The sequence below is a fragment of the Nannospalax galili genome, unplaced genomic scaffold, assembly GCF_000622305.1.
Source record: "Nannospalax galili isolate Female #2095 unplaced genomic scaffold, S.galili_v1.0 scaffold599, whole genome shotgun sequence".
NCBI lineage: Eukaryota > Metazoa > Chordata > Mammalia > Rodentia > Spalacidae > Nannospalax > Nannospalax galili.
In genome coordinates, this window is record NW_008343079.1 from 711447 (window position 1) to 738865 (window position 27419).

A 27419-nucleotide genomic window follows, 5' to 3' on the forward strand; every position below is an offset into this window, starting at 1 on the left:
GTACATGAAATTGGGTGGGAGATAGTAAGGACAGATAGAGAAGGGGCTCTAAATATGATTAAAATACATTATATGAAATTCGAAGAAATTCAATAAAAAAGGAAAAATAAAATATTTTTTTTAAAAAAAAAAAGGAAATTTCACATGCCCGTAATACATGTTGTTCATTAATTTCCCTACTTTCTCTTATCCTCCTCCCACCTTCCCACCAAGTCCACATCCCACTTTCATGGTTTTTGTCTTGTATTTGGTTTTGCTTTGTGACCCACTGGGTTTAACCAGAGCTCCCCGTGTGAGCACGGGTGCAAAGCTAGGAACTGGAGCACCAGTAACTCACCAGTGACTGCCACTGGCTCCACTGGGCTGGGGATGGCTTCGGGCGGGGGGGAGCGCTGTGAGCTTGCCCAGGGCAGTTCATGACTGAATGTTAAGGGACTTGGTCTTATGTAGGTCCACACAGGCAACAGCAACCTTTGTGAGTTCACAAGTGCCATGCCCTCACCATGCTCATGACAGACCTGTTGTTCAGTCCCTATGTTCTTTCCACTTTCTTCCATGGTGGTTTTGCACCTTATAGGAGGTAATATGGGTATCCCACTTAAGGCTAAGAAAGGAGTTAATTTTTTTTAATTAATTGACATTTTTATTAAATTATGTGGATTTCTTAAATGAGAAAATATTTAAGAAGTTAGGAGCTTACATAGAAGAACACATTCCCAGCTTCTCAAAGAAAAAAAATCAATTGACAAAAATGAGCCTATTTACTTCTCAAGGGTTGGGGTAGCTAGTAGTGGGTGCCCCCTCCATTAGGTTGCTAGAATCTCCCTATTGTCCCCTACTGGGGAAACTGGAGTTCATTGACTCCACCATTGCCCTTCAAATCAGATTCTATAGGCCGTATTACATGTTTAAGAGAGTTCATTAAATTGCACCAGGGCCTTGGGGAAGAGGTGTGGAGATGAAAGCAGATCTAAATGTCATCAAACTACACTGTACAAAAATGGCAAAAATTCAGTAAAAAATGCAAAAAATAGCAGTAAAGCTAGGATGTATTAGAATCAGCCCATACTAATCATGATTCGATGATGGACATGGCCCCCAGTTCTCTGCTTAGTAAAGATGCTCTTTTACTAGCTTGAAATTTGCCATGGTCCAAGTATTTGCAGCAGAGAAATCCCAAATGCTACCAAGTGGAGCCTTTTCTTTTTCAGAAAGGAGTTAATTTTTAATTAACCTATTGACACACATCCACTTAGTCATTGATTCATCATTTTAATTATTTCTTTAATTTTATCTTTATCTTTTAACAGTGCTGGGAATCAAACCCAAGTCCTTCCACATGCTAGGCAAGCATTCTATCACTGAACTAAATGCCCCCCCAAGAGATCTATTTAACCATTCTTGTGGGTTTTTAAATTTTTTATTTTGTGTGTGTGGTAGATGCATATAAGTATACAGGTATGTGCACCTATGTATTACTCGCATGTGGAGGCTCGAGCAGGATGTTGGACATCTTCCTCTAGTCCTCTCTACCTTGCTGATTTGAAATGGGGTCTCTTGCTGACCTGGAAGCCTGCTGTGTAGGCTAGGATAGCTGGTTTAGAGCTCTCAGGATCTTCTTGTCTCCACTTCCCACTGGAGTTTCCAGGCACACACAGCCGTGCTCAGCTTTTTATGTGGATGCTGGGGATTTGAACTCAGTCTTCATGCTTACACAGCACATGCTCTTACCCACTGAGCCCTCTCTCTAGGCCCTTGTTTTAATTTCTGAGACAGGGTCTGATATAGCTCAGGCTACCATTGAACTCCTGATTCTTCTCCCTCCACCTCTTCATGTTGGGATTACTACATCTACCACCATGCCTAGTTTATGCAGTGCTGGGAATCAAACCTAAGGCTCTGTGCATGCTAGGCAAGTACTCTACCAACTGAGCTATTTAATCAAGCCCTATTTAGTCTTTCATTCATTTGTTCATTCTCCTCTTTAATCTTTACTTCCTTCATTGATTCTTGACCTACTTTTACTTAGGTCTTATGAAGTATCAGTGTTAAACTAGAAATCATTATAGAAGGATATAAAATGAATCAGGCACTGTCCTTTCCATGAATACTATCATGCATAGTCTAAGCATAATACAATATTATGATTTGCTACAGTGTCAAGCATTTATTCAATAATAATTCTATCTTAACAACACATGCTTCCTGGAATTGAATGTGGGTTTAAGAGGCTCTAAGACACAGAAAGCTAAAGGAAGGGTGTGCTCACATTTTATGAAGAGTAGACGGAACTCTAAAATTTGAGATAGTGGGGCTGGAGAGATGGTTCAGGGGTTAAGAGCACTGACTGCTCTTGCAGAGGACCCAGGTTCAATTCCCAGCACCCACATGGTAGCTATGAACCATCCTTAACTCCAGGGGAATCTGACACCCTCTTCTGACCTCCACAGAATTGCACGACACAATGCACTCACATACATGCAGGCAATGCACTCATACACACAAAATAAAAATAATAAATAAAAAATTAAAATTTGAGATGGAATGAATTCTGCTGGATATGATATTGCTGAAAGAAACCAGTGTAATAATCAAAGATGGTGTCGCAATCAAGGCTGTAGAAAATACAGCCTAGAGTGTTTCTATTCCTCCTTATAAAAAAATCATCTAGCTGATTTTTGTTGGATGGTGGATTATAGTGGATCAGAAGCCAACGTGAGGATGTAAGTTGCATCCACCTCTTCCCAGAGCATACATGAACCCATATGGAAAGGAACCACATCAGCTTCATTTCTAGTCCCTAGTGACTCGGGCATCTGCTTGGATCAAAGGTTTTGTAACTATACAGAAACGTAAAAAGGAAAATCTGAAAGCCAAACTACTAGCCACCTTGCTCCAGGCAAGGTGAGTGTTTGGGTGGGAGATGGTCCAGACCACCTTGAGCAGATGTTTCCCAGCAGGCTGTGAGGGACTAGCATTTGTCTTCAACAGAGGATGGAACAGAAAACAAATTGAGAAGAGAAAATCATGTGAAATCTGGGTTGACTTCCCAAGTTTGACATAAATATGATTTCATCATTTTTCTATTAAGACAGCCAAATTCAAAGCAAAGTGCAAACTACCGTTTCAATGCCAGGATAAAGGCTGTCTTCATAAACTTCCAGAATCACTGTCATTCTTAATGATTATAGATTTTAAGTAGTCCACACATTTAACTGTACATTGTGCAAACATCCATCTAATGCTCTGATGACAAAGCTTAGTGTTATATACAATGTTTGAAATAGAAAACAGTAAGATACAGCTTTGCCCTGGAGACTTGAACCAGTGACTCATGCTTCAAGGATGGAAATGAAAACCTGTGGGCCTAGACCTATACATATAAGACTGTGTACCTCATCACTCCTCTACAGTTCTTTCTCAAGAATATTGTGCATGCAGCATATGAAAGGAGAAAATGAGCCTTGAAGAGCCGAACCATATCTAAGCTTTGTGAATCTGGGGTGTATGAAAGCAAAGACTCTACCCTGAAATCTTAGTAAGTCACTTGGCCCTAAAAGAAATTTTATATCATGACTTATATTTGAAGTCACTATATTGTATTCATAAATGCATATTATATGGACTACAGTCATGAGATAGAACATATGAAGTTCAAGTGTCACTCAGGTTTAGTTGAATCAGATGGGCTCTTTAATTGAGGGGGTCAATTATCTGCACAAGCCCTCCACACATAGATCTCCAGGTCAGCTTCTTTGAATCCCATCTGAGAAAAATTGCTGTCCAGTTGGGCTCACTGGTCCTTGTACCACATGCTCCAGTCACAATTTGGCTATTAAATAGAGATGATTTGACTTTCCTATTTGCCCCTTAATTGCATTTAAAATGTAAGTAGAAATTGGGGCTGGAGAGATGGCTCAGCAGTTAAGAACACTGACTGTTCTTGCAGAAGACCCGGGTTTGATTCCCAGCACCCACATGGCAGCTAACAACTGTCTATAACTCCAGTTCCAGGGGATCCGACAGCCTCTTCTGTCCTCTGCAGGCATTGCACAACATGGGTGCACTTACCTACATGCAGGTAATACATGCATACACATAAAATAAAAATAATAAAATATTTTTTAAAAATATATAAGTAGAAATAAAGTTAGAAGTAAGTGGAGTTAAGGAAAATAAACATGTTTTCTTACTTCCTCCCCCTTCCCTAGTGAAGCAACAACGTTACATGAAGTTGTAACACTGTGCTTCTATGGCAACAGTTTGGATATTTTACACTTTGGAATCATACAATAATATTTGGGAAGCTATCTAATGATATTCTCTTTCTGTTTCCAAACACATCCCAAACTCCTGAGAAAAATGATTCAGGAAATATCTAGCATATGAAATAAAAGAAGGAGAAGAAATACAGTAAGAACTTAAATATCAAGGCCAATTGTCAGCAGTCCACTGGATACACCCATCTATTCCTTAAAACTCAATAAAAGTCACTTTTTGTGGGGTGTGACAGCATTCAAGTTACAATAAAGACCTCTTAACTGGTACTCCGATAACACTTCACCCCCACCTCTCCTTTATGACTTCAAGTTAGAGGCCAATGCTATTTCCAGAGTCTGAGAATGAGCCCACTAGTGGCATGAAAGCAAGGGGAACACACGGCTTACCTGATGAGATGAGGCACACATTCAATGTTGGCTGTTTTCGAGGTGAAGGGGGAGGCCACAGATGCTTCCTGTTCTGACAGCGAGATGCCCGCATGAGCCATTTTCAAAGCCTGGAACAATCCATTCAAGTCAAGCCATCACTCCTCAGGCTGGACTCCAACTACTCAAATATCAAGACTGTTCATTACACGAAGTCATAACACTATGCTTGCCCTTCTCTGGATCTCTAGGCATGCTGTCCCATCACCCTGTCCCTCCTGGTTCACAAAGTCCCTGTGAAAAAGGTATTGATTACATCATGATCCAGAGTAAATGAGTGTATGTGTGTGCATATATGTGCACACTTCTACACGTGCCCACATAAAGTACTGGCAGTGCAATATGTAGATATTATCAGGAAATGGAAGCACTTATGCAAAATCTACAAAAGGAAGACAGAATATGGATGGTCATTGGTTGGGGACTTATAGTATCTCTGCTCTTAACTTAGCAGGTCCATCTTCATGAGAAAAATGGGGAAAGATATCTAATCCCCACATTTCTCTCCTCTGTTTGAGTCAGTCCACTAGCAAACTTCTGGTAAGGAGTGTGGAACGCACAGCATTACCACTGGATGCCCTAATCAGGTGAGACTTAAATACATTGCAGCCTGTGTGTTGTGTTGACTCACTGAAATGAGGACTCATTCATTTCTTAGGAAGACTAAAAGCTGTCCAAAGACAGAACACCCTGATCCATAAGCAAGCCAGAAATCCCCTATCTTACAAGAATTGTGTGGCCATGATATGAGGTTTTGTATTGAGGTATTCTGTAGTTCTGGTACAGTGGTTTGGGAAGAATTATATTCAAGTTCAATAAATCTCAGACCATTGCCTCCCTCTTCTTCCTTAGTGTTTAATATCTCTATTATGTAACTTAGGAACATCTACCATATGCTAAGGCTAATTTGATGCATGATTCTTCCATCAGTCAATCAATTCTGGGGGGACAGACACTATGAATTTTTTAGCATTTGATATCTTAATTTTGTTGTAAATGCTTCATAATAGGAATGGGTATTAATCCTGGGTTGGATGAATAGGCTAACAACTAGCTTCTCATGAAATACAGGCAGAAAAATTTATTATAAATCTTTAAATATAAGCACATTTTTACAGAACATTGGGGAACATATTTAAGAGTAAAATAAAATGAATAACCAAGTCTTAAATATTTCATAGACTTTAGAAATGCAAAGCAATCCCCTTTCCCCCCTCTACTCCCCCTCCCTTCTCCCAGATAATCCTCTTCTTCCTCCTCTTCATCTTCTTATTTGCAGTGCTAGGAACTGGGCATCACACATGCTAGGCAAGTGCTCCACCACTGAGATTTACCCTCAGCCCTGTTCTTTAATTCCTGTCCCACAGTTAGCTTTTAAAGTATGTCACTGGGCACATTGACTCTTATTTTATCTGAAACGCAGAATATCAAATATATACTGCTTTTCTGTTGTGTATGAAAAATAATATGAGACTCATTTATTTTGGGTTTTGCTATAGCATACAATAAGCAAACTGTTTAAGGTTTCAGTCAATGTAACAATTGGGGAGAAACCTAATTTTTGAAAATTAACCTCAGAGTGGAAGTTTGCTGGGAATAAACGCAATTTTCACGCAATTCAGAACTTTATGAGTTTCAAACTTTTCTTCTCTAAGGCTTTATCAACTATGAATAGGCCACCTCCTAGAGGCTTCCTTTCCTTATTAGTGACAGGAAAGGTTTGAACCAAATAATCTTGTAAAGTCAGCAATGGGTCTAAAGCATGGAAAAGTAACCATCATCTCCTCATGGTTATTATTCTAGTAATTGTCAGAAAAGAGCTGGAAGGAAACCCTTTTTCTATTTCGAACCCATGGTCAGGAAGAGGTAGGTGTGTACAGCAGGATGGTCAAGTGGATATTGGTGGAAGGGTGAAGAAGCAAGTCCCAGGGGACCTTAGGTTGCTCAAGAGGGATTCTGAAGAGCTGCCTGTGTTATCAGAAGACACTTCTACTCACCCCACAGTCATTGGCTCCATCTCCACACATGCCCACATAATAACTGCATAGGAAAAGATGAAAAATTAATAGCTCAGCCATTCCCTTAAGTCATAACTAACTCGTGTGTGTGTGTGTGTGTGTGTGTGTGTGTGTGTGTGTGTCCCCTGAACACAAAAATTGACTTGGAGAATCCCAGTCCAAGAGGCAAAAGATCTCTTATTTAACTTAACTTTAACTCAATCACTCTGAAATGACAGTGATACTACCAAGGCCATCAGCAAAGAGAGCAATCACACCTTTGATTGTGTCTACCATGAGCAAACTCAGCTCAAGAACATGAAGTCATGATTGTCAGGGAATCATAATTATAGCACCTCCCACTCAACGGAATGCTCAGAGCACAGCCCAACCAGGCTGGGTTACTCTTACTACTGCTGAGACTTTAGAGTTCAGGCACTAGGATGAGGACTGTTCGGCACACAATTTAACAGAGACAACAAGCACACACGTGTATTCCTGTTCATCTCAGGGTGGCAGTGAGGTAATATGCACCCCATCTGATTGCATCCATGCAACCAGGATCTAAATAGAGAAACAAAAAGTGAAGCTGTTGACAGGGAAAGGAAGTTCTTACACAGGCCAGAGTTAGTCTTCTGTTATGAGCAAATAACACATTATGGAGAGTGAATCTTGGCACTAGTAAAAATTAGTAGAATTTTGTACAAAAGGCATAATGAGAGATAAAAATAAAGTTCTCTTAAACAATTCTTATCATTAGTTGGCATATAAGTTGTCTTTTCTATAGGTCAACAAAATGGTGAAATGTAGAAAAATTCAGTCTAATGATGATGGAAATCACAAACATTTATATTTCATGGCATCGCCACTTGTTGAAACAGTTTCCTTTCTTCAGACTTAGAACCCACGACCAGTCCTTGTATCACACCAGGAATCTTACATCTTCTAGTGTTTCCTGAATTCAGAATCCACACATCTTGCTGTGCATTACTAAGGGTAAAGCCGCAGAGAGGAAGGTGGTAATGAAGAGGACAGCTCATTCTGAGGCAATGTGTGTCTTCCTGAGTCAATTTCATGTTAGGGGGATATAGCTTTTAGAATATCTGTTGACAAAATTTCTCAGACATTTGAGATAAGTAATATGATTTTATTCTGCCAATATCATACAATGACCATGCAAGTCACGTAGACTAGTCATTTAGACACTAGTCACTTACCCAGCCTGAAAGCATATAGAAGTTAATAAAGTAACATTTGAGACTTAGGCAGTAAAATCTGATAGTAAGAGGCAGTCTCCTGATTCAGATACAAGCTAGCAACAATTATCTCAAGTTTCACTACCTACTGTGTGTGCCCTTTGCTTTCTGAAATCTTCAGGCCAGAAACTGTAACACTCAAATAATACAAATAATAGGTGGATCTGGTCCCTGTGTGGAAGAATCATTCCCTTCATATATGACTTGGTCATTTGTGCTTTTGAGAGTAACAAGAAAGGACTTTCTGAATTTAACCCCTATCTCGAGCCTCTGCCAGCTTCCGTTTCATCAGAGGATCTTGGAATTATTCACACGTCTTCTAATGGACTAAGTGTCTGACTTCAGAAGAGGACTCATGCGGTTTCCTGCTTTTCTCACTCCACAAACCCCCATTCTTTTCCCCACATTTAAACAGGCAATCTTCCTGTAAGATAGGCTTTACAGGCCCCCAAATAAATGCCCTTTGGGGTAGTCAGCTTCTAAAACGGCCCCCACTGGTCCCCAGCTCCTGATAGTCATGGTATTGGAAAATCTACTCCCTTGAGTATAGGCAGAACCTAGTGACTTGCTTCAAATGAAGAGAAGACAGCAAAACTGTTCTAAGATTGGGACAACAACCCTCCCTCCCTCCCTCCCTCCCTCCCTGCCTGCCTTTGTCTTTATCCTCTTTCTCCCCCCATCTCTAACTCTCTTATTCTTCCTGCTTTCTCATGCCTAGGGAAGCCAAACAGTCACCTTAGGAACTTTCTTAGGAAATGGCCCATGTCTCAAGGAACGGAGGTTGGCTTCTTCTAACAACCAGTAAAAAACTGAGGCTCTATTCCAACTGCACATAAGGAACTGAATCTCTATCATGTGAGTAAGGTGGTGGCAGAGCTGTCCCAACCAGAGCCCTGAGGTGATTCCAGTTCTGGATGACACCTGATTGCATCCTTTTATAATTGCATCCCTGGTTCAGGAACTAAGGCTTAGCTGAGCCACATCTGGTTATCTGATCCACAGAAACATAAAACCACTATGGTGGGGCATTTGTTACGCAGCAATGGAGAACAAACACATCCTCCTTTCATGCATGCCACCTACTTTAATTTCTGAAATTCTTCAACAAGGCTTGATTTCTGCCCTGGAGACATTCTTGCAAAAATCGTTCCATTTACTAGAATCTAAAGAGAAAAATCACAATTACAATAAGGTTAGGAGGAAGAACATTTTAAAAATAAAAGTCTAGAAAAGTCATTTCTGGCCACTGATTTAATACAGCATTGGGTAGTATGTCATTAGCCCTAATGTCAGGAAAGGTGATAAAGAGATATAATGCTTCAGCATTGAACTTTCACTCTAAGTACTCCATCACAACTCTATTATTTTTGGACCTTTTTCCCCCAAGAAGAGGTGACTTCTAATTAATAATAATCACTGAGAAGCAGAGAATAGGAGTAAAATGCTTCAGAAGAGGCTCTGCTGCTGACAGAGAAGAGAGGGATGGACCAGATGTTAAGGCAGGAGGGTCAGTTCTCAGCTCTGTCCCAAGTATCTGTGCAAACCTCAGGCAAGTGACTTAACCTCTCTGAGTTATCTTTACAATAAGGAAGTAGAATGGAGCTTTCTAAAAGCCTTTAGGGTCTATGTTCTTTGGTCCTTGACTAGTAAGGTGACAGAATATTTCAGATTCCATAGGTCGCTGCCCTTAGTCTGTGAACCAAGTAGCCCCACCATATTGACAACATAATCCTGCACAGCACTATTTCAAAGCAGGACACACATAAGACAGGATAACAAATGATTTCGAAAATAAACTGTGGTGTCTTTATTTCCTTCTGCTGTAATTTAAGACTCCAGCCATCAAGGAATGGAGTTCAGCCTGACAGTCCGGTGGCTTTCAGAGAGGCTAATCTACAAGACAGACGGATGCTTAAATCTATCTGGAATTTGTCCCAGATGGGGAGGGAAGGCAGGAGGGATGCTGGTGTTGGAAGGGCCACGGGGTGAGAGGATATACCAGAACTGAAAGCCTCAAAGATGGGTGATGTGTTTGTGTAGGGCCTGGTGGGAGAATTGGAACACTCTGCAAGATCAAGGTGCCTTCAAAGGTGCACAGTCTCAAACCCTAAGCCCACCTCAGTGACTGACACCTTATTTTTATGTTCCACTCATTTAAAGACCAAACACTCAATTTCTCCAGTACTTACTTTGGGAAGCAAACTGTAGAAATGCTGAAATATCACTTGGTATGACTTCCCACTCAGTGCAAAATGGTAGCACTTCTCACCAGGTGCAGAAATGTTCCCAATATTAATAAAGGTTTCCTAAAATCAAAAGGCATTACTTCTACACTGACTCCTAAGCAGTGTCTGCTTTCCTGTGTTTCAGGGAAGAAAACACATTTGTGTTGCATAACAAAATGAGAGTCAGCAAAGGCAGAATGGTTAACTTCTCCGGGGAACTTTGACTCTAGGAAGAAGACACGCAAAATCCACCCCAATAATAGCAATATGCAGTATGGATTCTTTCCTGTGATGGGGCTTTTGAGAAACATCTCAAGGTACCAATTCAGAGTCAGAGGGAAGAACATAAGCTGTTTTTCAACCTCCTCCTCCTCTTTCTTTCCCCCTCCTCCTCTTCATCTCCTCCCCTCCCCCTCTTCATGTTCCTCCCCCCCTTCCCTCTCCTCCTCCTCCTCCTCCTCCTCATGCACCTTTGTGTTTCCTAAGATTTCATACCATTCATTTGCTTAGTTTCATTACTGTAAGTATGCACATATTTTTTCTCTTAGTATCTAACTTCGGTGTCTAACTTCTACCTCTGTTGTGATGTTGTGACTCTCCCATAACAGGGGCCCCTTTCCCTCAAGGTACTCAAAGCCTCATCCACACCTATGCACCACTGTACAAGCACTAGCCCTTTCAGACTCCTCCTTCCTCACTGCCTACCACCAGCAGGTGCTCTACCTCTCTCAGGCTCCTGACTGGGGAGGGAGCATTTGATAAAGCCCTGTGGTTTGTCCTTGTCAGTCACTGAAAACAGTTTCTCATTCAACATTTCTCAGAGGGCTTCACATTTATCTAGGACTGAATTCAAATAGTACAGGAGGTAATAATAGTTTATTCATTGGAGAAATGCATAGCACAGAAAGTACTGTGTTTGGAAGAAAAACATCAGCTCTGATGAGTTCATCGGAAACACACCTCTCCTCTTCCAAGGAAAAAGCCCTGCTCTAAAGCATCCCACTGGGGCAGGCCAGGAATCCCTTTTCCTTGTACTAGGAAAGTAAGAAAGAGCCATGGCAGGGAGGCAGTTATGTAACTGCTCCTGAACTTCAGATAAGGTATTAAACTCATGAATGAGCAGTACATATAACCTCTTTGTTGAAATTGGTGAAGGTCTAGAGTTTATGGCACAGTGAAACTCAGAATAAGAAGCAAGTGGGTTCATAGGAAATTGGTATGAGAAATCTGCAGAAGGCACAGAGAGAACTATCATCTTTCATAGCAGGTTGAGCCAAATTAACCTATCTCTTCCCAGAGAAGGGCCAAGGCCACTCTGTATAGTTGTGTACTGCACAAAGGTCCCCTCTAGACTTAGCAGCGTGAAAGGAGCTGTTGAAGTCATATAAAAGCAACGTAGATGCCCGTGGATTTGTGTGGATCAGACGCCCTGGGGCTGTTTTCTGCTGTGTGGCTCACTGGTCTGCCTCCTGCTTATTTTCCTGAGCCTGTTTTTCTCATTTGTGTGTATCCATGAGGATTATATGGCAAATACAGGCATGAGTCAGTGGTTCTTAACCAGGCATGCACATTGGAACCACAGGGAAAAAGGCCGACACCACCTCACCACCTCACCACAAGAATTCGGATTTAACTGGTGCAGCCTGCAGTATGAAGTTAGAAAACTCCCCCAGGTGGTGGTGATGTACAGCTGGGTCTGCAAAATGTGGCTGGAAGCAGCACTGTGCAGCCTGGCTTGGGACAGGCATGAGGACTGTTAACTGTGATGACTGCCTGCCTCGTGCCAGGGCTGTGTTCCACCAACCCAGGCCCAGTGATGGGGCTTCGAATATTTGCCCACCTTCTTCCCAGGGCCAAGCTCTTGGTTCACCACCAGCTGCCAGGTTACAGAGGCAGGAAGAAGACCTTCTGGCTCATTAGCCTCCACAGTGATGACTTGGCTGCCTGGAGGAATCATTTCGGAATTCTTAGCGACAGTAATGGCTGTTTGAAGATTGTCACCTAGACAACAAAGAAACTTCAAGTACAAACCAGAGGGGAGATGTCTCACTTCTCCTTCCTTGGCACTTGTTGGGGGAATTTATTGCTTTTTGCTTTATTTTATAACTAGTTATCTTCCCTCCTACCCAAGACTGTATGCCTCTAGTGGACAAACGCACACAATATGTCCAGTTCAGTGTGTATTTTCAAAACATGAATAAATGAATGGCAAAACGTCCAAGTACCTCATTACTAGTATTTGGGAAACAGTAGCAAACATGTTCTAGTCTGAGCACAAGTCCATCTTTGGAACCTGGATTAACCAGAAGAGAGAACACCGAAGGCCAGGCCAGGCCACACTTGAGTTTCTTCACTATGCACTATGCCTGACCATCTGCTCTCATGTGTAAACATTTTCTTTTGTGTGTGTGTGCGTGTATGTGTGTGTGTGTGTGTGTATACATGATGATGTATGTGTGTGTGCATATGTATATGTATGTGTGTGTATTTTGAAGTCAGAGGTTGACATTAGGTGTCTTCCTCAATCACTATCCACTTTAATTTTTTGAGACCGGGTCTCTCACTGAACCTGGAGCTCACTGATCTGGCTGGACTGACTGGCCAGCAAGCCCCAAGAATCCTCGTGTCCCTCCCAGTGCAGAGATTACAGACATGTGCCACCTCTCCAGCTTTTTATGTGTGTGCTGGGTATTTGAGTTCAGGTCTTCACACTTGCATAACAAGCTTTACAGACAGCCATCTCCCATGCCTGTGTACAAACACTTTCTGTGAATCAGTTAGCACTGTATAGATCCTGAGTAGAAAGAGTGGTATGGACAGAGTACAGACGTGGTCCCTACCTCCAAAGGTGCTGCTCCTGCTGAGGAAGCTGCATGGCCAACAGAGCCACGCAACAACATACTCAACAGCAGAGCATTTCCTTTCTGCCTCACTCACAAGAGCTCATTCAGCTCTGGCATCTTTTCTTTATGCCTGGGATGCAACCCACTTATCAACCCTCTAGAAGCCAACACACCTGTAATCATCACAGTCCTGATATGGGCCTCCCTCAGTTCCTTCAAGACTGGTTTGGTTTCCTTTTTCAAGCGATTCTCCATTATGAGAAGTCCCAGAAATGTTAACTCAGATTCCACTTTCTCCCTTTGGATTCACAAGAAAAGTACCGTTAGAGTGTAGCCATGAAATCTTCATAGTTTACTTACTTCTTCTTTAAGATTTCTTTGGATGTTTTGTTAGTGTAGTATATGCACTGTTAAAAAGATAAATAAAAAAAAAGGAACTCAGGAATTTATAATGGAAACCAGGTGTCCCTGCCTCCAGACCACCTTTTTCTCCTTCCCAAAGATAATTACTTGTAGTTTGCAACTCCATTTTTAAAAAACAGTGTTCCTAGATTCCAACTCTTTTTTTGGTTTGTTTTTACTTTGTGTTTGTTTTTTTGAGATGAGGTCCCCCTGTATCCCTGGCTGGCCCAAAACTCACCATGTAGACCACACTGGTCCTTTATCTCCCAGAGATCTGCCTGCATCAGCCTCCTGACTGCTGAGAATAAAGGTGTGTGCCACCATGTCCAGCTCCAACTCTTTTCTTTAAAATTTTTATTGCATTTTATTATTTTTAGGGGGTGCACATGTGCCACAGCATATGAGTGGAGGGCAGAGGACAAATGTGGGAGTCAATACACTCTCCATCATGTGGGCTCAGGAGATCAAATTCAGATCATCTGGCTCAGTAGCAGATGCTTTTATCTACTGAGTCATCTCACTGTCCCCTGAGTTATTTTTTTTAATTGTTAGTCATATATAGTTTTAACTTCCAAGATCTTTCTATCTTTGTTTCCTTTGACCTTATACATACATGTTTTTTAAATTTTCATCATATATAGTTTTAACTTTCAAGGTCTTTCTTTCTATTTTTTTTCCTTTGACCTTATATAAAATAATAGCAGTTTGATACCTACTGGTACAATCATTTGTGCAGAATGCATCCAGTAAGCATCAAACTGAATTTTATTTGTGCATACAATTTGAATTAATACTTTCTTATTAACTAGAACTAAAATCTTCTCACTAACTTATTCTCAGTGTGTGTGAGTATGTAAGTACACATATGTTCATGTGTGTGCAGGTGCATGTATGCATGAGTGCACACGTGTGGAGCCCATCCACCTCTTTTTTCTTTATGCAGGGGCTTTCACTGGAACCTGGGACTTGTCAATTAGGCTAGACTAGCTGTCCAGTGATGCCCATGGGTGTGCCTGTCTCTGCCTCCCAAATTCTGGAATAACAAGTGCATGCTATCATGCCTGGCTTTTTCTGTGGGTACTGTGGATCAAACTCAGGTCCTCATTCTTGTTTGACAAGTGCTTTAGCCACTGAACTAACTGTGCAGCCTCTTTACTTATATTTGTTAGAATCATAATACATTTTTAGCAACACCGTTAAGGTATAATGTTATACAAAATCTGAATGTATTTAACATACAGAATTTTATAGGTTTAAATATGTACACACCTGTATAACCATTACCAACACCCAAATAGGAAACATACCAGTCACCTCAAAAAGTGTCCTGTTTTTTTTTTCTTTGCTTTCCAATAAGAACATTCGAGATCTACCCTTCTAAGAAAATTGTAAGCATACAACACTGTGCTGCTGACTATAGGTACTACCCTGCAGAGAAAATCTCTAGAACTTACCCAGCCTGCATAACTGAAATTTTGTGCCCACTGAGCAACAACTTTCTACTTCCCCCTCCTCCTAGCCTTTATGAATCACCACTTCACTTAATGCTTCTAAGAATCTGACTACTTTAGATACTTGGTGTAAGTGGGATCCAGCAGTATTTGTCTCTGGCTGGGTCATTTCCTTTAGCATGATATCCTCCACATTCATGCACATGACTCACACTGCAGGATTCCCTTCTTTTTATGGCTGAATGGCTCCCATTATGTAGGATATTTTCTTTATGCATTCAAAGGTGAACATTTAGATTGTTTCTATATCCTGGCTAACATGAATAATGGTGTAAAGAATATGGGAGTTCACCTCTTTTGGGATCCTGATTTCAATTCTTTTGTATCAAATTAATAAGATTAGGATATTGCTGGATCACATGACTATTCTATTTAACTGTCTGAAGAACCACCACACTATTTTCCACAGGAGCTGCAGCATTTCCCATTCTCAGTAAGAGTGCACATAGGTTCTGATTTCTCCGTGTCCTCACCAACACTTACTGTGGTTTTTTATTTCCATTTTACTAATGACTAGTGACCACATGTAAAAAAATGAAATTAGACTTTTATTTTATATTATACATGTCATGGTTTGAGTCTGTGATGTCTCCCACAGATTCATCTGTTAAACACTTGGTTCCCAAATATTGTGTTATATTTTTAATTCAATGAAGCCTTTAGAAGGTGGAGCTTGTCTAGTAGAAGTAGATTGTTAGGGGTGGACTGGATTCCAGCCCTGTGCTCTCTGCTTCCTGGTTGGCCTTATAAATAGCTCCGATTCATGTAGTAGGTGGAGATATTCTGCCCTGCCGTCCCTGCCGTAACAGACTAGAATCCCCCGGAATCTGAGAACCAGTATAAGCCTTTTCTTCTTTACATTGTTTCTGTCCAGTGTTTGGTCAGAGTGAGGCAAAGGTAACCACTACAAAATGCAAGATCAGCTGGCAGTGGATTAACGATGTAAACATTAGGCTGAAAACCAAAAGTCCTAGATGAAAATTACAAGACACAACATTCTCGAGATTAATCTTGGCAACAATTTCATGGACATAACAACAAAAGCACATGTACAAAAAAAAAAAAAAAAAAAAAAGAAAGAACCTGTCCTAAAACAACACTACCACCAAGAAACAGTGCTTCTGGGGCATTGGCCTCTGTTCTACAACACTGTCAGCAATGCAGAATCAGGGCCTTTGCACCCACTGCCCTGTCCTCTCGACACCTGGCCTCTGAGTATATGTGCCTTGCTCTTAATTCACTCAGATACTGTGACTACTTTGACCTCCCTGTGTGAAATGACATTGTGTATTTTTAAATTTCTACCAAGCTGATTCATTTTCCCTTCCAGGATATTTAAGAATTTCCAATGAGACAATATTTTTTTTAATTTTCTTATGTCTATGAGTATTTTGCACTCATGTATATAAGTGCACCCATTTTGTGCAAAGCCCTCAGAGGCCAGAAGACAGCATCAGATCCCTTGAAACTGGAATTATGGACCATTGTTAGCCACCATGTGGGTTCTGGGAACTGAACCTATATCTTCTGCAAGAGCAGCCAATGCTCTTAACTGCTGAGTCATCTTTCCAGCCTCATAATAAGATAATACTTTATACATATATTTTATTGTCTATTTTTCCCAACTATGATACAAAATCCTTGAGGGAAAGGAGTTTATTTTATTCACTTCTGCAGTTCCTAAACATGTAATACAAACTAAAGGTCAAGAGAAAATTGCTAAACCAATAAAGAGTTAGGTCTTAGCCAAGTATTTCTTGTTTTACAGTTTTAGATGTTTTTTTTATGTTATCTCAAGAAACTCTTAATTTCCTTTGTGACTTCTGATTTCAAGAAGCTTGTATTTTAACTGAAAGCAAATTTGTTCAATATAATTTTATTCTAATTAAAAAGTAAGAACAATATTCTTCTGCTCTATTCAGAAGTGGTCCATGCTAAGAAGCATATTGGACTCCTGGACTCTTGGGAAAACAGGATGGGTAGAAATACAGCTTATTTTATCATTTTCTATATTTATAATAATACATATTTCATTACTGCCTCTAAAGTGAGACTACAGATGGACCCATGCCTGGCAGCTGGGGTGCTGTCTACATGCTATCACCAGCTACATAAATCTTTTGTTCACATATGACCTTAAGACTTGCTACTCAAATTTGTTTTTGGAAAATTACAAAATCCTATGTGTTATAGGTCTTCATGTGTGCTTAATGACTAACATCTGGAGTGCTAAATCTAAGGATATTACAGATATATATTAGCTTTGGAGTTCTGTTTCAAAGACAAAAGTTCCATGCCTGAAAGGCTCCCTGGAGATCACCTGATCCTGTGTTTTATAGATGGGGAAACAGATACCATGTAAGACAATAATTATCTTAGATAGACTTAGGTAACATTACACCAAATATATCAGTGTCCCACGCAATAAAGCCAGTTACATATTAAAGAGAATCTCTGAATTAGAAACATAAATTAAATATATCAAACATAAGCAATACAAAGGTTATCAGTGATTCAGTTTTGTGTAGTATTTTCCTATTCTTTTGTCTGGATAATTTAAAAGAGCTTAAAATGCTGGAGAACAACTGAAGAAAGTAATATAGATTATCCTCTAATGAGGGCAATTCATCCCTTTAATGTAATTAAGAATATTGAATTTTATTTCTTATACAGAATTCAATTGGCACTCATTGTTTTCTAGACTTGAGGGAAACAGTCCTGAGACCTGAAAAATAATCCAAGCCTAAAAGATTCCGGAAATTTTCCAAATCTTCAGTTATGTCCTTTAGTCTTGAGAGATGTGGGACTAAGTCACTATGTAATGCTCAGAGGTGAGAGGAGAGTTAGTTATTGGAGGTTGGGGGTTGGGGAATGAAAATCAAGACTAAGGCTACACGATGAAGGGCAAAGCAGAGGTAAGACATGGGGTCTGGGAGTCAGAAATCCCAGCTGTCACACTTGTTCTGTCACCAACTGTCATCATGACATGAACGAGTCTCCCCCAGTCTTTCCTACAGCTGCCTGTCTCAAACCAGGATGAAATGGTTCTCCATCTTTAAGGATTTCTAGTGATGTGAGCTGTCCATCTGTCCATCTCCAGAGCTCCCTCCCTTCATGCACAAAGAACCTGGTCTAATGCTGATTTCCAGTTCCTTACCTTGCTAAATGCCCTACATCTGAAAGTTTCTCCATCTTCAGGGTTTTATGGGCAAGGGCAATGACACGGAAACCTTGCACTGTGTAATTCCTCAGTTCCTGTGGGAAGTTCTTGGGCACTGTCAAGAGAGAAGGGAGAGGTAAGTGTGAGATGACACTTAACCCTACCCAGTGCCTAAGCAACTCCAGGGTGCTGTACTTTACCGTCCCCTTCATAAAACACTTTATTAGAAAACTTGAATTTTCACAGAAAGGTCACAAACAGCTTTATCAGCATGTTCAGATTACTCTGATGGGAAAAAATTGCAAAATTATCCTGATCATCAACTGTGCTATGGATGATTCTGTGCCCCAAACCCCCATGGTAAAGCCTAATCCCTGCTGTGATTATATTTGGATATGGCTTTGGGAAGTAATTAAGTCATGAAGGTAAAGTTTCATGAGTGATATTAACACACAAGAAGATATAAGAGATTGCAGCCACCCAGCTGTGGCCGCCCCTCCACTCTTCCGGTGCTGGGTGCTGTCTCCAGTCGCCACACCCTGGCTCACATAGGCGCTGCCTGTGGCCGCTCTCCATTCGCGTAGTGCTGATCGCATGGGCACCGCCTCTGATCACACAGGCACCGCCTGCGAGCGCAGGGGCACCGCCTTCTGGGAGCTGCCCCTTGTCAGGCGCTGCCCTTCATTCCTCACAAGCTGTGGTCGCTCTTCAGCCTGTTGCGGCACTGAGGCAGCTCTTCTGCTTCCCCGGTGCTGGGGCCGCTCTTCTGCTCACCTGGCACTGAGGCAGCTCTGCCGCTCAACCAGTCCTGAGGCAGCTCTTCTGCACACCCGATGCTGCCTCTGATCCTCACTACTTCTGCCTGGTAGGGACCCCAGGGCTGGTAAAGAGACTGCCCCAGCAGAGCCGCATTCAGACACAGGAGACCAGGTTCGTTGATACAGATACCACTTATTGCAGAAGGGCACAAGCTTATATAGGAGTAGGGGGTCCAATCAAGAAGTTACAACTTAGATCTTTGGCAGGGCTGTGTCCTATCATGACATCGTGAGTCAGGCACCTCATTAGCATAATGGGTTTCCTTATAGGGCCTGGTTTCCTGGGAATCACGTGACCCAGGCTGTCTAAGTGTTGCAATTTGGGATCTCAAGGATGGTGATTAGGGAGTGGCAAGCTCTAGGCATCAGTCTCATGATCTGCCAATGGGAGCAAATGTCACAAGGCATTTCTTGTGGCTCCAGTAGTTGGGCCATTGCCTCGGGCCTGCTGTATGGCTGTCAATAAGACTTTCACCCTAGGCTCAAGCCTGTCTCCCACAAGAAATGATATCTCCCCACCATGTGAAGAGACAACAAGAAAGTGGCCATTTGTGCCATGAAGATGGGTCTCACCAGGAACCAAATTACCTAGCACCTTAATCTTGAGCAGTCCCACTTCCAGAACTATGAGAGAGAAAATTCTGTCATTTAAGATACCCTGCCTGTAAAATTTTGTTGTAACATCTCAAGCTGACCAAGACAAATTGGGTGTCAAATATACAGACTGATTTCACCAAGACAGACCTCAGGACTATGTCTACTTGAATGAAATAGAGAAACAGTCCATCTTTTAGATCAGGGCATGATAGTGTTCAAGTTAAATTTGACACACTGTTTGTTTCTGTTTTAAACAATGGTTACCCACTGTTTATTACCTATGGCTGCTTTGGGCTACAGTGGCAGAGCTGGTTAGCTGATACAGATACTGTGTGGCCAGAAAGGCCTGAAACCTGAACTATGTGGCTCTTTTCAGAAATAATACCATTCTAGTTTTAATATGGTTTTTGCTTTAATATTTTTTTTTCATCTTGTGGATGCATGTGCTCATGTAAGTAAGTGCGGCACGTGTGTGTTCTGGTGCACATGTTGAGTCAGAGGACAACCTCAAACATCTGTCCCTGGTTTCCACTTTGAGACAGGATCTCTCTTATTTGCTGCTGCACATGGCAGACTGACTGGTATGCAAGCTTCTAGCAATTCCCATCTCTGCTTCCCATCTCCCAGTCAGGGTGTACTGAGGTTACAGGCACATATGCTACATGGCTGTATAATGTATAATGCACACTCTAGGTTTGTCAGCCTTGTACGGCAAGTACTTTACCCACTGAGCAATCTCCCCAGCCCACATCCCTACTTTATATGATTTTGATTGATGGGACAATGCTAGCACTTATATATTTTGGCATAATAACTATGTTTTTATATTTATAAATTCTTCATGGTTTAGAATGTGCCTATGTGAGTATTAGATGAAATTTGAAGTTCTGCACAATAGTTGACACAATGGGGAAGGTGGTAAAACTATTAAGCTTTGTTCTCCACTCTCCTCCCAACTCCCTTTCTGACCTCGCCCATGTTGTCTCTCTTCTGCACCTTAGTTTCTCATCCATGACATGAGAGGTGGCTGGCCTTTATGTTCGTCTCAATCTCAGAGTTTCTGTAATTCTAAACTAGTCCTGGATGTGAGGACCTAATCTCAAGAAAGCTTCTGGCCCTCCATTTCTTATGGGGGCGGTGAAAAATCAAAGGCCAGGACACAGGAAGAATAAATGGGCTTTCACAAAGATAAGAATGGCCAGTGACAGGCCCAAGCATTTTTGACAGACTAGGGACAGCAGACACCAGCTGAATGTCAAGGGGATTCTCACCAAGTCTTCATCACCTAAAGCAAAACAGAACAAAGCCAAGTATAGGCTATAACCTATTAAAGACAGAGTTAATGGAATTTGTGAGGAAGATCAAAGTCACAAGATGAGGTCCTTTTACTTCTACCACCTGGGAATTGAACCTACAACCTTGTACATTTGAGGCAAGTGCTCTACCACTGAGTTTCATCTCTGGCCTAGAAGGGGGCATTTCTAAGGTTTAAAAAAAAAAGACTACAAATTGAGATGCTAGAATAATCATCCATAAACTCTAGGATGCTATGAACAGTCCATGGTTGTCAGCAGCCTTAAGGAGAAGATAGATGAAAACCAGGAGGAAAATGTCAATTTCATCCAGATGAACTTATTCTAATGAACCAATATTCTCATACATTTGGCCACCACTTAGAATATGCATATGCTGATAAGACTAATAAACAATACCAATCATCTCAAAATCTGAACTAGAGAGATAAAGATTGTTGGGGAAATGATCAATTACCTTGCTCTAATTTTGTTTAGTAATTTTTTAAAAAAGATTTATCTTTTAAAAATATTTCCTGGGTCAGTAAGATGGCTCAGAGGGTAAAAGCACTTGCTGACAAACCTGAGGATTGAGTTCAAGCCCTGGGTCCTACATGGTGGAAGAAGAGAACAGACTCTCCTCTATCTGCCTTAGTGCACGTACATGCACAGTGAATAAACAAATGTAATAAAATATTTATTTTTCACTGATCTCTCTGAGCTCCTAACAGCAGAACCAGCCCAGCACCACCTGCCTGGAGTTGACAGAGCTCCCTTAGTTTTAAGACCTAGTCAAGTGTCCAAGCCTCATCCTTGGTTCCTTCCAAATGCTCCTCAATGTCACCCTCCCTGGTCCTCTGACCCATGTGCCTCCCTGTTCTGCCTCTGCAGTTCTGTTCCACATCTCCTGCCTGGCATTCCACTGTAGTTGTGCTTTTCTGGCTATGTGATGGCCAGGTGTTTACGCTCTACCTCTGTGCCTAGAACCATCCCCTCTGCCTCACTGGCTCTGCGTGCCACTTTCAGCTACCTGGAAAGGGTCCTACTCCTCTTCTACTGGTTGCAGGGCTTGTGTGTGTCATGTGGTTTATCAGAAGTTTGCTTTATGTGTTTGGCTTTTCAAAATGTTTTCCACCATGAAACAGAAAGGTGTCAATACCTGTTTCAGATCTGCAGAAACTGGCCACCATCTCTGGTGCTCCCTTCATGTATACATGGAAGTGACAGTCCCCAGATAGCCGAGCAATCACAGACATCCTCTGCAGGCTTGAGGAAAATGGAAACTGGAGCAAGATGGTGATGGCATCCACAGGACTCTGCAAGGGCATCAATGAGAGGGGGGCTGAAAAGCCTTCGAGTATTATTCACCAGCTACACACCAACCAAAATCGTTTCTTCTACAATAAGCCCAGCCACATCATGTAGTATATTTTTTGCAGTGCTTACATTTTTCTGGCTTATTCAACAGTGAATCCCTCAATAAGTTGTCTCGTCTCAAATCCCCTCACCCCTGGCTGCCTGGAGAAATCCTGTTCTCCTTCCAGGCCATCTGTGATGCTTCTCTTTCCCAGGAACAGTATCCATTTCCAGCTATCTGTCAGCCTTTATGACAGTGTTTGGCACAGCGCAGCGCACTTGTTTGCACTTGTATTGATTTCTTAGCACTCTGTGTGTTCTTCCAGTGCATGGCCCAGCATGTGTTGTCGTGAGGTCTAGCACAGTATTCTAGTATTCGCAGGGGTTGAGTGAGTCTTCAGAGAACACTAATGAATGAGTTCAGGACTGAAGGAATGTCTGCATCAACTGTGCAGTTTGTTAAGATGCAGTAAATAGTAGAAACATGAAGATATGTCAAAATCATAGATGTTTCATTTGTGTGCAAGGGAAAAAACTATATAAAGGAGGAAACCATACCTGACTGGCTTTTGGTCCTGGTTTTATTACTGTGCTTGAATCTGACATGCCAAATCTGCAGGAGTCTACTTTGCAATCTTCCATATTCTGTTATAAAATGAAAACATTTGTAAGATTCCTTGGAGACAAATAAGAAGATAGAAATATTTTCATTTATACAACATGCTAATATTTTCAAAACCCTTTACATGTAGTTTCTCTTCCAAGATATTTACCTTAATACTATGCTGTCAAATTTCCTTATGGTAGAATGTCAGATAAACAGAAATATTGTAATTATATTTAGACATAAACTAGAAATGGATGGGGAAAGTGCTAGCTACAGAGCAGTGGCTCTTCCCAAATGTTTATATCTGGTAATTGGAAGAGGGCTTAAGTGAAGGTCTATTCTCCAGTACTGTGGAGCACAACATGTTTTTATGATACACCTGTGCTGTTAGTCTGTTAGTTACCAAGAGAGCTAGCAAGTCAGCTGTGAGCAAATTAGAAAGCACATTTGAAATGGTTTTTATTCTTTGAAAGTTTCAATCTTTGCACCAAAAATTTCTTCAGAGCCAACGCCCACTTCAACTTACTGGCTCCAGGACTATTCCTTTACGCCAGTTTCTCTTTTTAAGCATTTGGCTTTTAGGAGCCAAAATTTTCCCAGTCTTCCTCTTTGGAATAGCTTCTTGTGATGCATGCTTCATGCTCCTTTGGTCATTTGTTTCCGTTCATTTATAACTGTGTTTAAATGCTTTGTTTGTGTGTGTCTGTGTGTGTATGTGCGTGTGTGCGTGTGTATGCACATATACAGGTGTGCATGTAAGAGGTGCATGCATTAACCACCTATTGTTAAGGCAGGGTCTGTAGTTGGGACCTAGGGCTCTCTGATTAAACTAGGCTGCCTAGTCACCAAGCTCCAAAGATCCACCTATTTCTGTCTCCCCAGTGCTGGGATTACAAGGCATACCACCATACCTATCTTTTTACATGGGTTCTGGGATTCGAACTCAGATCATTGTGCTTGCAAGGAAAGCATTTCTCTGACAGACATCCCCCTAGTCTTTTCCTACCTTTCATGTATTACTCTCAGCAACTGCAGAATTCCTTTTCTGGAGGGTGGCAGAAAATAACTAATTAAGGAGCTAATTAATGAATACTCACTACTTGTTTGGCACTTCTAGTGCTGAAAGCCCTTCATCATCTTAGTGTTCACTCAAGCCTGTGAATGAGGCACTATTATGTCAAATGAGCAGATGAGGTAAGAGAGCCCTAGTCTTGGTTCTAGATTCACATGGCCCATGGTAGAGGGGAGGCAAAGCATGGTTCACCATGTCACACAGCAGCATCCGAGACAGGTTTATGGTTTATGTCCATCAATTGTCATTCACATTCAGCTCAGAAAACAGGACTAGTTGGAACAAGGTTCTTTCAATTTGGCATATAGACCTGAGCTGTGTCATGGAGTAGCTACCAGCCATTGTGACTGCTTAAATTTAAATAAACTAAAAATAACTAAGATTAATAATTCATTTCCCTAGCCGCATGACCACATTTCAAGCATTTGGTAGCCACACTTGGTAGTCTGTTTAGGTTACTGTTTCTCTAAGGCTGCTTAAAGAACATTTGTATCACCTCATGGCCTATCTAGAAAGTTTTTAAGGTAAAAGAGGTTTTGTGAATGCTGAGTGTCATATTCTCCCTTGAGTATCAGAACGTACCACAGTCTATTAAAGAAGCCCCCAAATCAAAACCTGCATTTAACTTTGTTTAAGCAGAAGTCCCCAAATTATGTGGCTATGGAACCCTATTCCATGCTATATTTAACAGTAGTCTTTGAAACATAGGTTGACAAGTTCTGGAAGCATAAAACCAGAAATCATCTAAAGAAGAATCATGTATTATTATCACTCATAATAGTAACAGATGCTGTGAGAGAACTAGGTGCTAGAGAAGGTACCACCCCGCCTTTCTACCTCACAGGCTGGATTGAGGAGGAAATTGAGTCTGAGAGAAAATCTACAATCAAGCTACACCACCACGTAGAAGAGAAAATTCTGTACTGTCACATTCCAAATCCCAAATCCCACTCCACCCACTGAATAAGCATGTGATTGCCCTGAGAACTACTGTCAACAAGAGACAGAGCTGCCTTAGACATTGCAAAGACCACAGAACACTACCAAAAATGCATCCTGAATTCCAGTAAGAGGAGAATATCCAGAGGCAAAATGCAAGCATCTGTCTCCCTCTGTCTTAGACACTGAGATGCACAATAAAAATTGTAGCCATTTGGCTTACCATAAAGGAAGGCCAGTAGTTAAGAGGGCAGCTCAGGCCGAAGACTGAAGGGACTCATACTGAGCACGAGGGAATGGCCTGATGGTCATTCCACACTCAGGAATTCAGTGGAGCATGGAAGATAGCCAGAAGGCAAGCTGCATAGATAGAGCCCATTCTAGTCTAGCCTGTTTAAGGACCAGATAGATTCACAGTTGCTTTCCCACCAGCAGAGTATGCTTCAAAAGGCAACCCAGAGGTAGGGGAGTCACATTCATCCCAGAAGGAAAAAAATACTGACTACTGTTATGTTCTTTTTACTTATTGTTTACTTTTGTGGTTTAATGTTTTGCTGCCATTTTGGCCTCACTTGATTCGGCCTCATCATTGTTCCTGTCCGCAACTGTTCTGCCGTGTTCTTTCCTGCTTCTCACAGCCTCAAACCATGTACTTTCCTTCTTCTTCCTTCTTCACTTCCTCTTTTCCCTTTTTCCTGTTCCTCCTATTTTTATTTCTTTTTTTATTTATTTATTATCTTTATTTTCTGTGTATGGGTGTATTGCCTGCATGTATGTAAGTGCACCCATGTCATGCAATATCCACAGAGGTCAAAAGAGGGCGTTGGATTCCTTGGAACTTGTTGTAGACAGTTGTTAGCCACCATATGGGTGCTGGGATTTGAACCTGGTCCTTTGCAAGAGCAGCCAGTGCTCTTAACTGCTGAGCCATCTCTCCGGCCCCCTATTTTTATTTCTTAATTACTAAATCTTTAGCCTAATAATCCTTAAATTCTTCCTTAATCCTATCAGTAGCTCTTTTGTTGTATTGCATTTTATTGCACAGTTGTCAAATAATTGTTTTGTACTAATAATTGCTTCTTCCCTCCAAATGGTAGTAGGGAGCATAAGCCCAAGAGAAAACTGCTCATTAAGAAGATTCATATACCCATAAGGAAAACTGACTCTCCCTTTCCCAGCATCTACTCCAAGGGATAGAGCCATACCCGAGAGCATTTGGGAAACAAGATTAGACTTGACAGGCCTTAAAATAGACAAATAATAAAAAGAGAACCTGAAGTCAGGGGGTAGTAAGGTTGGAGTGGAGTGGAGGGAGGTGTCTGAATATGATCAAATACATTGCATGAAATTCTTGAATTAATAATATATATGTGAAGACCCATATAAGAGAAAAGATGGGGAAAAACATATCCCAACAACTGTGCAAATCACAAATAGAAACAACAAAAGCCTCCAAAAGCTTAAAACTCCTCAATAACTGAAATCAAATAAAGCACTGAAATGATGGACAAATCATCCAAAAATCCCACTTTAAAAAATGTTCAGTGACATCAAAGAGGGTTAAACAAGCAGACAAATAAATTAAGAAAATCAATTTAGAGGCTGGGGAGATGGCTCAGTGGGTAAAGAAGAATTTGTTGCACAAGTATGTGGACCTTAGTGCAGATCCCCAGAACCACATAAAAATTCAGATACAAGACAGGCATGGTGACGCATACCTTTAATCCCAGCACTTGGGAGGCAGAGGAAGGCAGATCTCTGTGAGATCAAGGCCAGCCTAATCTACATAGTGAGTTCCAGGCCATTCAGAATTATATAGTGAGACCCTCTCTTTAAAAAAAGAAATTTTAGCCAGGCGTGGTTGTGCACGCCTTTAATCCCAGCACTCGGGAGGCAGAGGAAGACAGATCTCTACGAGTTCAAGGCCAGCGTGGTCTACATAGTGAGTTCCAGGACAGCTGGGGCTACAGGGAGACCCTGTCTCAAAAAGACAAAAGGAAAAAAATTTCTGATACAGTGGTGTATGTCTGTAATCCCAGCACTGCTATGGTGAGATAGGCAGCTAAGACAGGAGAATCCCCAGAAGTCTGTGGGCCAGGCAAAAAAAACAGAGACCCTGCCTCAAACTAGGTGGAAGGTGAGGACTGACATGCAAGATTGTGACCTCCAACACATGCACTATAGAACACACACCTATACTCATACACAAACACATACACACAGAGAGAGAAAAAGAAATACACAGACAGAGACAGAGACAGAGAAAGAGAGAGACAGAGAGACAGAAGCAGAGAGAGGTAAAAAGAGAGAAGAAAAGAAAATCAAGTTGGGGCCAAGATAAGGAAGTTAGCAACATGAATGAAGAAGCTGGCAAAAGGGAGAAAAAAGTCAGCAAGGAAATTGAGATTCTAAAAAAAAGAAAGAAAAAAAATCAGAAATGTTGGGAATGAGTCAATCAATCAAATAAAAAAAGAAAACCACAATGGAAAGTATCAATAGACTAAATCAAGCCAAAAAGGCAGGGCATGGAAGACAAGGTTGAGGAAATGTTACATTCATACCCTAATTTTGAAGGATAGTTCAGTGAAATTGCATAAGGAAATTTTGTAAATTTAGGAAAATTATATATATATATATA

General features: G+C 41.3%; 1 protein-coding gene across 1 annotated transcript in view; it reads right to left on the bottom strand.

Annotated features, from left to right (window-relative positions):
- The window catches only part of Atp13a5 (ATPase 13A5), a 129007-nt gene that overhangs the window by 29344 nt on the left and 72244 nt on the right, over positions 1-27419 (bottom strand). The window contains exons 15-23 of the mRNA XM_008839020.2: positions 22722-22808; positions 21967-22123; positions 18098-18215; positions 13201-13325; positions 12025-12185; positions 10149-10265; positions 9043-9122; positions 6704-6746; positions 4668-4777 (exon numbers count right to left, since the gene is read on the bottom strand). Of these exons, the coding sequence (XP_008837242.1) occupies positions 4668-4777; positions 6704-6746; positions 9043-9122; positions 10149-10265; positions 12025-12185; positions 13201-13325; positions 18098-18215; positions 21967-22123; positions 22722-22808 (998 nt within the window). The remainder of the gene's footprint in view (positions 1-4667; positions 4778-6703; positions 6747-9042; positions 9123-10148; positions 10266-12024; positions 12186-13200; positions 13326-18097; positions 18216-21966; positions 22124-22721; positions 22809-27419) is intronic.